The 16,851-nt window shown below is 36.2% G+C and overlaps 1 protein-coding gene across 1 annotated transcript; it reads left to right on the top strand.

Moving 5' to 3' along the window:
• The first annotated feature begins 200 nt into the window (after positions 1-200).
• Positions 201-16,764, top strand: OOSP2 (oocyte secreted protein 2). The gene is made up of 4 exons (XM_032283307.1): positions 201-344; positions 11,982-12,160; positions 13,193-13,296; positions 15,244-16,764. The coding sequence occupies exons 2-4, from the start codon at positions 12,011-12,013 to the stop codon at positions 15,392-15,394; spliced, it is 405 nt and encodes a 134-aa protein (XP_032139198.1). The 5' UTR covers positions 201-344; positions 11,982-12,010; the 3' UTR covers positions 15,395-16,764.
• Positions 16,765-16,851: the final 87 nt, after the last annotated feature.

Here is a 16,851-nt window from a genome sequence, read left to right as displayed (position 1 = left end):
CAATAAGTAACATCCTATTCAAGATTCTGTTACAAATTCTTTATTTAGATTGACTGAGCTAATTTGCCTTTCCCCAACAAGTCAGTTATTTTGGGTTATCACTTAAAACTAACATATATCTAATACACATTTTTCCCACAGAAAGATCTGTATAGCTATTAATCCTGTGCTTTTCTTTTGCTTGCTCTGTGTTTAGGCTTAAATTCCCATCTGTGATACAATTTGGAATAAATGCGTTTGATGCCAACACCTTGAAAAATATCCCTCAAAAAACAAAAGAACAAGAGCCACCAGCTCCCGAACAAAGTAAAACATGGGAACCTAATTTTAAGGGTATTAATAAGGTAAGAATATAAGGGTTGTTTATTTTATAGTTAACTATAATTTATTAAATATAACTTCAATGAAGGAAATAATGTGAATTCCTATTTGAATGCTGCATGATGAAATTGCTGTGGTTTCCAGATGAACCCTGCAGAATTAGGTATCCTGGTCTGTACTTAGATAAAGTTAGTTTTCTTGCTGCACATCAACATGAATAGGGTCCATACTGGTCCTTACCTATCCTCTCAGATACTAAATTCCTCATTTTCAATATAGTTTGTGACAAAATGAAATAGTTGTCATGGAAGGCTCATACCAGATCTCTTATTTTATACCAATATCTGCAGAAAAAGATGTCCATATACATATAAGTAGGCAGATAGGTAAACTAGGCTTAAATTTAGAGGAATTTGCTACATCTAATTAACAGTTTTCCTGAAATTAATACCTGTAGAAAATACCTTTCTTAGAAAGGGTTTTTCTACTGAGCTTATTTTAAAAGAATGCCAGAAAACTTGTGCATATTAACAATTAGCCTTGAAGTTGACATTTCATAAAGAAATATGCTTTGTTCTAGAGATCTGAAAACCATTTAAAGTTGAAATGTATGGCATAATTACTTGATAGTCTCAGAAAGGCAGTGATCTAGTCAGTATGTAGATGCTAATCACTTCTAATAACATAATATCTAATGATTATATTTGATATAGTTGGGTAATACCATTGATTACATTTTAGGTTAGAAATTTGATTTTTTTTTTTTTTTTACTTTTTTTTTTTTTTTTTTGAGACTGAGTCTTGCTCTGTTGCCAGGCTGGAGTGCAGTGGCATGATGTTGGCTCACTGCAAATTCTGCCTCCCTGATTCAAGTGATTCTCCTGCCTCAGCCTCCTGAGTAGCTGGGACTACAGGTGCTTGCTACCACGACTGGCTAATTTTTGTAATTTTTTTTTTTTTTTTTTTTTTAGTAGAGATGGGGTTTCACCATATTGGCCAGACTGGTCTTGAACTCCTGACTTTGCGGTCCGCCTGCTTTGGCCTCCCAAAGTGCTGGGATTACAGGTGTGAGCAACTACGCCCACCCTTTTTTCACATTACTTCTAACTGAGCATGCATGAGGTTACCTGAACATGTTTTTTTTTTTTTTTTTTTAGGTAAGAGTTATATTTAAGCAGCTCTTAACTGCTCCTCCCCTCCCCCAACAGGCTACAGGAGCAACTACCCATAAGTCACTGCATCAATAATGCCTGTGTTATAACACCCTCTCCTCCCTGAAGTATGGGAGCAAGTGGTACATGTTTGTCTGAGAACCAGTTTCATCAATACTGCTGTTGTATCTGTCCAAAGATGAGTAGCAATATCTGTTACCAGTTTCACTGCCTATTGGAGTTTTGGATAACATATCTATACCATGATATTTACACTTTTTAGTGAGTTAATTTTAAGTGAAATGGCCATTCTAGATCTGTGAAATCAAGTTCATATGTAATAAAGCTTGCCCATGTCCGGTGTGTACTTCTCTGAATGAACATTCAGCATTTTTATGATTTAGTTGCTCACTTTAATTTTATCCATTATGCTTAGTAACTATGTCTTAGTGAAATATATTGAAATCTTCATCCCCTTTTATAAGGAGGATTTTTCCATCAGTCCTTCATCTTTGACTTTCTATACTGCTTTTTTCTTTTCTGTTTCCCGGTAATGTCTCATGAGGAAACATTGTAAACTTATTTTGGCATTGTACATTTCTTTCCTATTACCTTGATAAAGCAAGTCTAGAAGAAAATAAGATTCCAATTGTTCTTTGGCCTAATTTTGAAAGTGTTGTAACAATACAGGGCCACAACTACATGATCACACCACCCTTCCCACCATCAGTCCTTTGCTGGCGATTTTCTTAGTGAACAAGGTCACTTGCTCTTCCTTTTGAGGCTCCTGAATTGACTGGCAAAATGTCGAGCAGGGAGATCCAGCTATAAATCCCAGATGAGGATTTCCATTGCATGGAGGGTGGCAAAGATCTGTACACCAAGCCCTATGATGCACAATTTACATATGTAACACACCTGCACAGGTACCCCTGAACCAAAAATTTAAAAATAGCCATCTGTTGCCCCCAGTGCACTAGGATACATGTATTTATTTAACAGTCACTGCAGTAATGAGGCAGGTACTGTACTCATTAACTCAACCTAAAAAGTCTCAATGGTGAATTCAATTGACCAAAATCTCTAAATGGTCAGCATGAGGTTTTGATCCAGATGGTTTTGGTTTTAGACCTTAATTTTTGACATTAAATGTCTGATGCTTTGAAAAATCTTGTTTTTAAAATTAACGTTTAGTGTAAGTATTCACTAATTTCAATCATAATGATTTCAGGAGTATACAGTGTATCAAAGGGAGATAAGAAAGATAATAATCTGTCTTATTTTTGGTAAGGATTTATGCAGCCATGAAAATGAAGAAACAGTATCTCTGCCTTAAAGAATCGTACTAATTTCCTGGAGGCATAGCAGTAACAGGCTGACCGGTCAGAAAGCTGGTGAAAACTGTTTTTGAATTAAAAGGTTAGGGTCAAGGGTCAAGAGAAGTGGTACATTGAGGATATATTTTGCAGGATATTAAAACATACAAATGGTTTGGACATTGAGTGTGAGAAACACACTGGAATAAAGCATGTCTCCTGCGATTTGGGGCTATTAGTGGGTGACTTGTGGTGCTACTTAGATAAGAAAGGTTTCTTTGGGAGTCAACACTTAATATTTGTACAGGCTTAAAAATATAGCATCTTTTAAGTCTTAGCAGTTTTGCTGGTTTTCTCTCTTTCTGAGTTCTTCAACGCCAACAAAGAGTGGGCTCAAAGTTAATGTGGTTAGGGGAGTTAGCAGGTTTTGTTCTTCTTAATGGTTGTGACAAAATATAGGACAAATGCAAACTGAAAGTCAATTCCAGGGGTGCCCTAGTAAGAGAATGGGATGAAGTGGGGCACAGGTAGATGGGTCAGATGGGTGTGATCAGCGATGGCTGCTACACCTGCAGGCACCTGAATAATCCTAACGCAGGCATTTAAGTAATGTTCTAGCATATACAGTGTAACCTAGATAGCTACAGAGAAAACTGCTACAATATTTGTGGTTTAATTTTGATAAAGCGAATCAAATATTTCCACATATGAGTTCATTATGCTAAGATATGTTTTGTGTAATACAAATATTTACACATGTGGTCTCTGCCAAGAATATTTTGAACAAACTGTGTATAACTTTACATTTTCCTTATACACTTGCTTTGTTCTGCATGTGTGTTATAGAAAAGTTGTTTTATATTTGGATAAGGTCACAGTGGTGGTGCAGTTTGAGTTGCCTCAAATCTTATGCAAACAGACAGTGCAACTAATATATTGAAAGAAAGCACATGGACTTTTCTCTTCAGAACTTAGTAATCAGGTATCTCCAAAAATTCTAGAACACAATGAATAGGGCCAACCAACTGCCAATATAAGGTCCTCTACAGGTTTCATGTAAGTTCGGAAACAATTGCTAATGGGATTCTTTTATTCTTATTTTTTTTTGAATTTGATCAATGAATCCAAATTAGCACATATGACTGCTTTAAGTGTTTTTTTGAGTAGTAATATCCATCGTTTGTTGAATTTTTAATCAGTTTAATAATTTGTTAGTTGATTCTCTTTTTTAAAATAAGTTGATTATATCAGCTGGAAGTAGTAACAATATTAACTTTCAGGCCAGGCACAGTAGGTCACACTGTAATCCTAGCACTTTGGCATGCAGAGGCGGATGGATTGCTTGAGCCCCGGTGTTTGAGACCAGCCTGGGAAACATGGCAAAACCCCATCTCTACAAAAATTATCCAGGTATGGTGGTGGGTGCTTGTACTCCCAGCTACTCAGGAGGCTGAGATGGGAGGATCACCTGAGCCCAGGAGGTTGAGACTGTGGTGAGCTGTGATCGTGCCATTGCACTCCAGCCTCCGTGACAGAGTGATATCCTGTCTCAAAATAAACCAAAAGTAACTATTTCAAATATATAAGCTTTTCATCTCTTGTTGGAGTACAGTAAGTTTTTTGTTTTTCTGCAATAGCAAAGATGTAGGCCTTGTTTTGTGCCTAGTTTTAATGGAAATAATTATTCTCACTTAGTATGATGTATCTCTGGGTATATTATTGATATGTTAATTCTTCCAGCCAATTTTTAAAAAAATCTGGCTTCTGCAATAGCACCCTTTCTCGGTGATCATTATTTGCCTTTAGGAGCTCCTCCGTGGTTGAAATTTCTCTTATTTTCCTGTTTATTGGGGTTCCTAGGGATAGGACATTGAACTGCTCACCCCATCTATATATATCCACTCCCTTGGAGAGTTTATTCAGTCTCATTGTTTTAATTAACAACACTATGCTTATGGCTTCAAGTTACATCTCTGTTCTGGACTTCACCCCTGAAAGGTAGACTCAGTTATTCATTTTCCTGTGCAGCATATTCAAGTGACTGGTTAAAAAACTGCTTAACCAAAATATGTATAACATGGACGTGCCTAAATTTCTCTGCCACTACAAACTTCCACCTTAGCCTTCCCTGTCAGAATGTCACCAAGATATTCTGTCGTATGTATTTCTCTTAAAAATTTAGTTTTGCCTTTCATATTTAGATGTGTAATATCACAGTTTTAATTTTATTTTAATAAGATCTATATAACTTAAAATTTACCATCTTAACCGTTTTTAAGTGTACAGTTCAGTAGTGCTTAGTACATTTACATTGTTGTATAACAGAATTCTTCATCTGTACATTGTGAACAGAACTCTTCATCTTGTAAAACTGTAACTTTATACCTGTTAAAGAACTTTGTAGCCACAATGTGATAATGCTGGCTGCTCAGACTTTTAAACTATTTTTTAATTTTTAATTTTTGCCGGTACATAGTAGGTGTATATATTTATGGGGTACCTGAGATATTTTGATATAGGCACGTAGTACATTAATAGTCACACCATGGAGATTGGGATATCCATCTCCTCAAGCATGTATCCTTTACATTATGAAGAATCTGATTACACTCTTTACTTTAAAATGTACAATTAAATTATTACTGACCATAGTCACCCTGTTGTGCTATCAAATAGTAAATCTTATTCATTCTTTCTACTTTTTTTGTATTCATTAACCATCCCCTTCTCCCCTAATGCCCCACTACCCTTCCCAGCCTCTGGTAACCATCTTTCTATTCTCTATGTCCATGAGTTCAATTGTTTTGATTTTTAGATCCCACAAATAAGTGAGAACACGTGATGTTTGTCTTTCTATGCCTGGCTTATTTCACTTAACATAATGGCCTCTAGTTCCATCTGTGTTGTTGCAAATGACAGGATCTCATGACTTTTTATGGCTGAATAGTACTCCATTGTGTATATATACCACATTCTCCTTATCCATTCATCTGTTGATGGACACTTAGGTTGCTAACAAATCTTAGCTATTGTTAACAATTCTGCAACAAACATAGGAGTGTAGATATCTCTTCAATATACTGATTTTCTTTCTTCTGGGTATATATGCTGCTCAGAATTTTTGATGTCAGGACTCCTTTAGACTACTAAAAATACTGAATTACAAAGAGCTTGTATTTATATGGCTTTTATCCATCCAAATTACCAAATTAGAAACTAAAACTGAGTTAAAATATTAAGTAATTAAAAATAACTAATAAACCCAACAGGTGTTAACATAAAATAGTGACCATTTAGCGAAAAATTACTGTTTTCCAAAAAAAGAGTGACGTTGTTTTATATTCACATTTTTGCAAGTCTCTTGTCTGGCTAAATAGAAGACAACTGGATTCTCATATCTGCTTCTGCATTCAGTCTTTGTAATATGTCACTTTGGTTAATGTGTATAAAGAAAATTCTGCCTCACACAGATATGTAGTTGGAAAAAAGAAGACTATTGTAAAGGGCTTTTCAGATAGCTGTGGCTATTTTTTTTTGATACAACACCAAAACTTGCTGAGGGGCAGTATCTTCGAGGTTTGTTGCAACATGGATCTGAAAATGTATCAATAAACTGTTCATACTTATCTACATTAAAGTCCACTGGTTCCTCTTGCACTCTGCCCATGAATATTTCTGTAACATCATGTGCATATAATTTGGAAAATTTTAGAGTTATGTAGATGTTTTAAGTGATGACATTTTATTATGCAATACAAGAAATCATAGTTAGCCTATCACCACTGAGTTGCCAAGTTCATAGTAGAGAATACAACTTTTTCAAAATTCTAATTTTTCCTTTAAGCTTGAATTTTATTACTGGGTATAATTGTTAGTTGTTTTCTTTGAAGTGACAAGCTTACGTCATTCAACTGCAAAAAATGTCAAATACCCACGGGCAAATAATCATTGTTTGTCTGAGAGTCATTCTTTAAATAAAGATGGTGCTTATGGAACAAGTGGCTAGTTTAGCTCACACCTCCAACAACTGCACAGATTTTCCTTGAGAGACTCTGCATACTTTGATATGCAGCAGGAGTGTATTAGACATGCTTTCTATTTTATCATACTAAATACTAAAAAGGCATGCATTCAAGGCATTTAATAAAACAAATTATTTTTACTGCTTCAAGACTTAAGTGAAACTGTCTTTTCCCCTTTACTGTGAGTGTATGGCAGTGAAGAATACAGTGATAACTAACACATTAACACATTTTGTGCCACTACCTTGATTGGTGCTCAAGAGGCAGCAGCGTTTCCCACCACTGTTTTTGCACACCTGTGCAAATGTCAACCTTGTGCAAAAGATAATGTGTTAGTGTTATTGTGAAAATAGATTCGATCCCGTGGACCCCTCCATCATCTAAGGTCTGATTACTGAGAGTCACTGTAGTAGAAGAATGTCCTTATTTGTTGGATATATAATTCAAAATATTTAGGGTCAAGGAAACATCTTAACAGCAACTTACTCTCAAAAGGGCCAGGAAAAATAAAGAGTTTTTTTTGTACTGTAGTTGCAACATTTCCCTAAGTTATAAATTGTTTTAACATATTTGTTTTATCTCTGCTTTATCTCTATTTTACATTAAAGTTATATTTAAATTCCATTACTCTTTCACCGGAAAATTCTGTATTGAAATTGGAATTTCTGGAAAATAAACTTTGTTAATTTTGTGGCTTTGAGTAATCCTTGGAACATTGCATAAAATCCATTTACTAACTGTGCTTCAAGATAAAGAGTCATATATTATATATATATTTTATATACTATTAACTGGAGCTAGGCTGTTTACATTTGTTATGTCTTATTCACAATAAATTTAGAGAGAATATACATCCCCTTTTTGCAGAGTGTGAACGTGAGCCTTAGCTTTTTTAACTAACTTTCTCAAACTTACATAAATACGAGAAACTGGCCAGTGATTCATTTTGGAACAATATTAGAAGCTTACATAGGCAAGATTTAAAAGCTACATATGGAGTTAATACATTTTAGCTCCTGAAAATGTTCATAATATCAGAAAAATGTTTAAAAAAATGAAAGACAAAAATAACATGTAGACTTACCCTTCTCTTTCTCTAATACTCTTTCCCCACTGGTGGATGTTGACTGGGTTCTCCAGGCTTTCCTGATGCAGAGCACTGTGTGGGTCACAGTTTTGGAGATCTCATTGTCCCCAAGAGAATGTCAGATATAGAAGCCCTTCTTAAACACACAGTGGGGCTCTGTGCATGCAGTAATTTGACAGCAGATTGTAACATTAAAAATATAATTCAGATATGACTAAAAACAATAATAGGCATTTAATTCAGACTCTGAATTTTATTTACTGTTAGCCTTTGATTTTCAAGTAACCTTAAAACCACACAGTCACATTCAGACTGTGACTAGCATTTTTTAAAAATACAATAGACTGGGTGTAGTGGTTCATGCCTGTAATCTCAGCACTTTGGAAGGCCGAGGAGGGTGGATCACCACAGGTCAGGAGTTCGAGACCAGCCTGACCAATATGGTGAAACCTCATGTCTACTAAAAATACAAGGATTAGCCAGGTGTGGTGATGGGTGGCTGTAATTCCAGCTACCCAGGAGGCTGAGTCAGGAGAATTGCTTGAACCGGGAGGTGGAGGTTGCAGTGAGCTGAGATTGTGCCACTGTACTGCAGCCTGGGCGACAGAGTGTGACTCCGTCTCAAGAAAAAAAATATATGTATACAATAAATTGGCTGGAACTTTTATTCTACTTAAGTATTGAAATGAATTATACATGTAAAGTTATACCTATAAAGTTATGTGTGTATATATATATGCATATAAAATATTCTCTTGTCTCATAAGGTTTGAAATATCTAAAGTTACTGAAACATTAGTTTAGAAAGAATCAACACAGATAGATTTGTCAACTTTCCTAACACCAATAGACTTCACTTTCCTTTGGGTGCCTGTCTCCTCCTAGGGATTTATGTTCCTGGTTAAGTCACTTTACCATTTCTGCTTTGCTTCTTCCAGCCAAACCCATAGAGATGAAAAAATAATAGTCTTTTGATTTCAAGTATATGAGATCTAGGCTGTTCTCATATTAGATGGAAACTTACACCTGAATGTTAGCTAGTAAAAAGAGTTTCTTGTAATTTAGTATTTATTGGAAGCATTGTGTGCCATGCCATCCTCCTGATGTTTGTAACAGGCTTGTGTAGACTATTATCAAATAACACTTTTTTCTTGATATGTCTCTTTGAGCTTCGGTGTTTGCATATCAAGAGAGTCTCAGACTTAGGTAGTTGAGACTGTGATAAGTGCATCCTGTGAACTACCCAAATAAGGAGGAAAACAAAGGCAGCTGAGTATGGGATGCCATATAAAAATCACTTAAACCAGTCGTCACTTCTTGTTTCCTAAGTAGTCCTGTGCTGGAGGTCTGCCCAGATGAAGGTCTCCATGGCTTTAGAAGCGTTGATGCTCCTTGCTGTCTTGATTTGGCCTGGTGCTGAGAACTTACATGGTAAATAACCCATTTTAGACAATGTTTCCTTGAAGGAGTTATTCATAATGATCGCTTTCCATGCAAGTGTTCTACTCCCTGCAGAAATCGGATCTTATTCTAACTGGCTAGAAGATGAAACGCTTTCAGGCCAAGTAGACTTGTGTCAATATACGAGGATACATTTTCTCTTTCTGCCTAAATGTCCCAGTTCTCACGCTTTTCTTTCTCTCTCTCTCTTTTGGTCTTTTCTCTGTCTCGAGGCTCATTTACAGAGGTTCTTCGGGAATAGTCCTTGGCTCTGTTTCAGTCTAACTTTTCAAACCCACTGCCAATTACTATTGCTTGATTGTATCGTAAGATATTTGGTTTGATCTTAACTGATCCTCTTGCTTCCAGGCTCTTTATGTTTTGCTTGATGATGATATTATTGCTCTTTTGTTCTCTTAAAAAGATTTCTTTGACCTTCACTCATGTTAAACTCATCAACAGTTCTGCAAAGCTAATAGGATAAGGCTAAGTCAGCTTGTTGCTGTCCACAAGTTGATTTCAATGTATCTTTTCTGTTTTGCCTGGAATCTAAATGCTTGCCAGCTCCAAGGCCTGACTAAATGTCATCTACTGTAAAGTAGCATTTCAATATTACTTTTTGTGTTCTTTTTTTTTTTTTTTTTTTTTTGTAGACTTCTCTTTTTGTTTGTTTACTTGAAATGGGGTCTTTCTTTGAAACTGATATGTCAATTTCTTATCCATTTGCCCTGTAATCCCTAGGGGAGCAAAGACCACATATAACCTCTGATATTTTTCCATTTTACCTAAGATGAATCTTAAGAATGCCTAGATCAGTGCAGCTCACCACATAACAGTTAATTATTAAAATGAATAGCACATAGAAAGAGTGACCATGAATTCTGGCTATCTGGGGTGGGTAAGGAGTTCAGGCCCTAACTATCTTCCATGAAGTCTGAGCAAAAGGAAGGTTCTGCTGCAGTGAAAGTATCTGTGTGTTCCTCAGGCTTTTCTCAGCTATTTGAGAAAAATGTCAAACCAAAACTTGACTTTCTGGCCGGCATGGTGACTCACACCTGTAATCCCAGCACTTTGGGAAGCTGAGGCGGGTAGATCACCTGAAGTCAGGAGTTCAAGACCAGACTAGCCAACATGGTGAAACCTGTCTCTACTAAAAATACAAAAATTTTCCAGGCATGGTGGCAGGTGCCTGTAATCCTATCTACTCGGGAGGCTCAGGCAGGAGAATTGCTTGAACCTGGGAGGCGGAGGTTACAGTGAGCTGAGATCACGCCACTGCACTCCAGCCTGGGTGAAAGGGCGAAACTATCTCAAAAACAAACAAAACCAAAAAGACTCGACTTTCTAATGATAGTGTGAAAAAAAATGCAGTGAAATCAGGAGTATGAGTTTCCTGTGTGTCCATGTCCACTTAGCCTTTCCATGCATCTTTAATCTCAGCTGCTGGAATTTATTTTCCTTTCGGAAGGACCTTCCTGATCATCTTTCCTAGGTGACGTGAGTACAGTATTTCAAACACATGGCGAGACGTGATTTAAAGGTTGTGATCACTAAAATAGAACACGTGCCTTCTCTACGCCACCTTTTCTAAAATGTGCATAGTCTTACATTGCTGCTGCTGATTTCTCTCTAATGGTAGGACCTCCAGGCTCCAGGGGTGGTAGAGTCCTCTGTGGCCACTTGCTCATTAATAATATAAATATGCACTTTTTAATGCAGAAAAGACTCAGTTCCTCCAAATGGAATCTATTACAAATAATGATTATTATTGACTTACTGACGATTTAAATATAAAGATGGGTTTTACAACAAAACTTGCATGGAACTAACATCCCAGATAAAGGGTTTTCTCTCTTCAGACTATTTCCTTTTATGACTGAGATTGTTTCTGGTTGTGGCTGCTCTAGACAGGAATTCTGTTCAAGAACCACCCTTTCACCTCTCGCTCTCCAAAAAATATACTGGGATGATATCACTCTTATTCTAACACATTGCAATTTACTTCTGTCCCTTTTGTTTTGTCCTAAATATGTCAAGCCTCCATGGAATATAACTTATTTAGGAGAAAGCAAGGGGCTATATGGTTATGCTTTTTCTCGAGACAGAGTCTCACTCAGTTACCAGGAGCCAGGCTGGAGTGCAGTGGCACAACCTCGGCTCACTGCAACCTCCACCTCCCAGGTCCAAGCAATTCTCCTGCCTCAGCCTCCTGAGTAGCTGTGACTACAGGCATGTGCCACCACACCCAGCTAATTTTTTTGTATTTTTAGTAAAGACGGGGTTTCACCGTGTTGGCCAGGATGGTCTCGATCTCTTGACTTCGTGATCTGCCCGCCTCGGCCTCCCAAAGTGCTGGGATTACAGGCGTGAGCCACCGCGCCCGGCCAGTTATGCTTTTTCTCATCCTTGCATGTTGATCCTCCTACCTCCCCCATGAAATTACTGAAATCTCTAATTGGGGACATAATTAGTTAGATATTTTGGAAAACAACGTTAATAATGTTTATATGAAAACCTTAAGCCATGGGTACCCTTGCCAGAGAAAAAAAACACCTTTTCTTTATCACAAAGGGCAGAGTTGAATATTCTTTGAACACTTAAGATAGACACACTTCTGATGCTTTTCATATGGTTCTTTCCACAGTGAAAATAAATTGCTCTCTGGACTGGTTGATGGTTTCGGTTGTCCCACTTGAAGAAAGCAGAAATCTGTATATATTTGCAGATGAATTACATCTGGGAATGGGCTGCCCTGCAAATCGGATACATACATATGTATATGAGTTTATATATCTTGTTCATGATTGTGGCATCAGGACAAGGGTGAGGACAGTGATTGTTTGTGAAAATACTAAACGTTTTGTCAGACTTTTATGCCTAGTATTACAATTATCTTTTAAAAAAATAATCTTTATTCCTTGTTATCGTAATTTATGGGTAGAGGACAACAGAATTCCTCATTTATTCCTCACCGAATATTGGGTCATTTTGTGTGCACAGGACCTTAGATCACAGATTTATAGATTGGCTAGGGAACTGCTTCTAAGTTGCCTTTAGGCCACTATTATATTTTACTAAATATTAGTAGATGGCTTTAAATTTTATTTAATTCTTCTAATGTGGGAGGTCACCAATCTTGGGAAGCTGTATCATGTTCAATGTTAGGCCATTTGAAATCTATCCATGTTCCATGAGGATTTGTGTCAATATATGGAATGGATTTTCATGGAAATGAAATCTCTTGTTGGTTATTCAGCTAGGCACAAATCCTAAATTGCAATGTTGTCTTAGGATATTATTTTCTCATAGATTCCCAAATTTAAATAATTTATATTCATACTATGCAAATATTTTGGACCAGGGACTAATTACTGTAACAATCCTTTTTGAATAAGGTATTGCCTTTGTTCTAGAAATTAAGAATTTGGAGCTTCAGAAGGTGCTTTGCCAATTTTCCCAGGGATACACAGCTTGGTGGTGGTAGTTTAGATGCCAGACCAGATGAACACTCTCCAAAGCTTGTAATTTAAACCACCCTGTCATTTGACTTCCAAATCACCTTTCTCAAAAGAACTGTCGGAAACCTTTTCATAAATGAATCAGAAAGATGTCTATAAGTGGCAATTTAAATTTGCTGCAATGAATTAAGATTTTTTTTGCCCCCAGGCATTTTAAATTCACTGTGAGGGATAACACTCCTCTTCTTTCCCAGTGAGTTGTCAGATCTTCATTTACACCTAAGAGCAACAGTAGCCATTTTTGAGATCGTGAATGTTTTTTCCATCCTATTTAAGTGCGTGTATTTCTCCTCTGTTACTCCAAATATCTTTCACTTAAACTTTGTGCTCTCCCTAGGTAATTTCTGAGGAAACGCTCCTTTTTCAAACGGAGCTGTACTTTATCCCAAGGAATATACATCGTGACCCTGAGGAAATCTCTTTGGAGTGTTCTGCCTCTAGGTAGGTCCAGCAGATCTGATTCCTTTGGAATGTTTTAGCTTTACCTTTGTTTATTAGAAGCTTCTCCAGAAGCATGGATTTTAGAAAACATAACATGATTCACCTATAATTGTAAACCCCAAATTAGCATTTATATAAATATTTTAATGAATACTTTAAAATGTTTTAATATTTTGAATGCAATGGTTACTTTAGCATAAAAATATGTAGACATATAATGGTCCTAACCGACAATCTAGTATAACTAGGTTATTTTATAATAACTCAACTACAAAGCAGAGTCGTTAAATACTCCGTTACTTTTAGTAAGTGATAAAATTGAGCATTGATATTATCGTTCAATGTTTTGTCCTTTATAATATTTTTTTCTGATACATTTTATTGTTCAATTTCATCTTGTAAGAGTAAGTGGCTTAAAATGTAAGAAAATCAATCAGTTCATTTAATACTAATGGCGAATACATGAAGGAAGGGCTATGAGCCTAATCATTAAATGTACTTTGCTTGTAATTTTGTGGAACTGAGATATTGAATCCCAAGAGCCCCACATGAACTTTGAGACTAGGTGGAAAGGTATCCTGACATACTTTTACCATGCCATTGAAATATTTATGTAAAGTTTTATAAATCTGAGTGGTGAATCTTGGAAACTACCTCAAAACTACAGGAAAAATTTTATCCTTGTTTAATACATGGAAATAGTTGGCATCAAAATAAGAGTTTAGAGTTTAGAACCAATATGCAATGTATTTTAATGAGATTATAGTACTTTTTTTTTTTCAGGGGGAGACAGAATTGTTTTTCCTTAAATTTTGGTAAAATATACATAATATAAAATACCATTTTAAGTGTACAGTTCAGTGACATTAATTCTATTCACACTGTTAATACTTTGAACCTTCCCTTTAACTTATTTCATAAGTCTGATGGGTTTAGTGATATTCTATTTAAACGTTAAATAAAAACTACCTCTTGATTCTCTGTCTTTCTCAGTCTTTGTCTCTTTCTGTATATCTCTCTCTGTCTCTGTGTGTCTCTCAGTCTGTGTCTCTGTCTCTCTGTCTCTGTCTCTTGGTCTGACTCTGTCTCTCTGTTCTGTCCCTATCTCTGTTCTGTCCCTGTGTCTGTCTGTCCCTGTCTCTGTCTCTCTGTCTCTGCCTCTCTGTCTCTGCCTGTCTCTGCCTCTCTGTGTCTGTCTCTCTCTCTGTCTCTGTCTGTCTCTGTTTTTGTGTATCTCTTTGGCTCTATCTTTCACATACATACATATGTTTTTGATTTTAGAAACTACCCAATACTTGGAGCAACACAGAGTTCTGACCTAATGCCCCAGAACTACTGCCTCTCTGTAGGCTACCAGAGTTACAGTGATAAATAGATATTCCTATTTTGATAGTAACTAGTATGTTGCTTGAAGCCTACTTTCCTTGACAATATGAAGATTTGACCAACAAAGGTATCTGTTTAGGTTTTGGGTACACAAATTTTACTGTTGTATTCTCATTTTTATTCTGTCTCTGTCTCTGTCTTTCTCTCTCTCTCTCATATTCACTTACTCACATTGACATACAGAATTTTGCCACCACCACAGTGGGTCAGTTAAGCTTTGGATCCAAATGGTCTTAGGATCCATTTGGCTGAGTCTGTTTTGCTTGGCACATTGGTACTCTTCTAATGCAAGCATCACAAATTATCTAAGACCATTAATCTTCCTACTCAGTGTTTCATGCAGAAATCATGGGGAAACTAGCTGTAATTAGTTCTTCTATAAGTCTATCTGCTCAAATCTCATGCCAAGTGTCCACGAGGATCTAGAAGGTCTAGTATGCCAGCTCTACACCATACTCCTGAATGACTGTTCTGAAAATGATCGTGGTATTAAACAGTGGTAAAAATGACTTGATCCCAAGTGTGCCAACACTATCTGCTTTCTGTCTCCCTTTTCTTTAGGAAATCAGTGTGGCTTACACCAGTTTCTACTGAGAATGACCTAAAATTGGATCCTAGTCCTTTTATTGCTGACTTTCAGGCAACACCAGAAGAGTTAGGATTATTATCTTCTACCAAATGGCTCTCAGCTAAAGGAGAAATGGAAACTTGAAGGCGGCATTATGTATTTGGGAGGAAAAGAGTTTTGTTTTTTCATAGCAAAAATATAGTTGCTATATATCTCTCCTTAAGTCTCTGGTTTCTAAAACCCTGCTTCAGTAAAGGTCCTGATTAGTTGATTAGTGAATGTGTATTTCTAAATATTTGTATTCAATAGGGGTATGGCTTATTAATTTAATGTTAACTATTAGATAATTCATATTATACATTTATTTAAGCTCTTTTCTGTTCTGTGTAGAATATTCAACAATATGTCTTCAATGATAATGACTTGATTTAATTGATATAAACCTCCAATAAATATGTTCTAATATTTTTCAGGAAGAATAAAGAATAGAGATAGACAGAAAAATGTGCAAGAGGGAAAACTTTGAGCCTAGTGTAAAATTTGACATATTAACTATCACAAAAGACAAAATCCTTTATGTGCAGATATTTTAATTCATGTAGACTTTCCTATTAATCACTAAAGTTGAATCCTAATCATAATGCAATGTGACAACCTATTTAGATTATTCCAGAAGTAAATTCAATTTATTTTCTAGAGCTCAAGTAACCACCACCTTAGCTGAAATTTGATGTTAGGTTTTCCTTTCTCCTCAGTATGGTCCTTCCACACTCAAAATGATTTGTTGAGTTGGTCAAGCAAAGAGTTATCCTGCCACCTAAGGGAATCCATTAAATAATCATTACCACCTACTTTATACTCTCTTCTTTCCCTTAAACAGGGAGTCTATATATGTAATATATCAAAAAACACTTCTGATTTTCATAGATTTCTTATATCGAGAGTGAGAATTGAACTGTGCCATTGGCTGTTCAATCGCTTATTGAATCTACGTTTTGATGTCACGTCCTCCTGGAAACAAATTTTGCCAAGATGCTCTGTATTATTATTTTTAATTAAAGTGGTACTATTCCATTTCCAATAAAATGCTGCCTATAGCTGTTTACTTGTCAAAGAATTTGACACTGTCATAGTGGGCATCTCTCTTTGGCAGTTAATATGCAGCTAAGAGGTAATACTTCTATGGGACTTCCTAAGTGTCAGAATAGGGTACAAGTATATTGCAATAAGTTATTTAACCTTAAAGAGAAAACCGTATCACTATTATCCCAGTTTTGCAGATAAGCAAACAAACGCAGGTTAAATCATGTGCCTGAGTCTGACAACTTGTTGGTTTTTGTTGAAGATTTAAAATCAGGCAGTGTGCCTCTAGGTCTGTCTCTATGCTTTCTCTTTGTACATTAGCAACTATACTCTACTGCTTGTGATTATCTTAAGTCGCTGAACTTTAGTGCTCTAGAAAACAATTGTTATTCAAGCAGTTACATAATTCTCAATAAAACAACGTTTAGCAATAGTGTTTCTCTTGAATATGGAAGTAAAATTTTTATTTATTTATTTTTTTGAGACAGAGTCTCGCTCTGTTACCCAGGCTGGAGTGC

This window comes from Sapajus apella, unplaced genomic scaffold, assembly GCF_009761245.1.
Source record: "Sapajus apella isolate SASKATOON/1434 unplaced genomic scaffold, GSC_monkey_1.0 scaffold14, whole genome shotgun sequence".
NCBI lineage: Eukaryota > Metazoa > Chordata > Mammalia > Primates > Cebidae > Sapajus > Sapajus apella.
This window is presented reverse-complemented; position numbering and strand designations above follow the sequence as displayed.

Coding starts and splice junctions, on each gene's coding strand:
- OOSP2 (XM_032283307.1), top strand. CDS start 12,011: ATGGTTTCGGTTGTCCCACTTGAAGAAAGCAGAAATCTGTATATATTT. Junction 12,161..13,192: donor ATTGTGGCATCAGGACAAGG/GTGAGGACAGTG, acceptor TGCTCTCCCTAG/GTAATTTCTGAGGAAACGCT. Junction 13,297..15,243: donor TTGGAGTGTTCTGCCTCTAG/GTAGGTCCAGCA, acceptor CCTTTTCTTTAG/GAAATCAGTGTGGCTTACAC.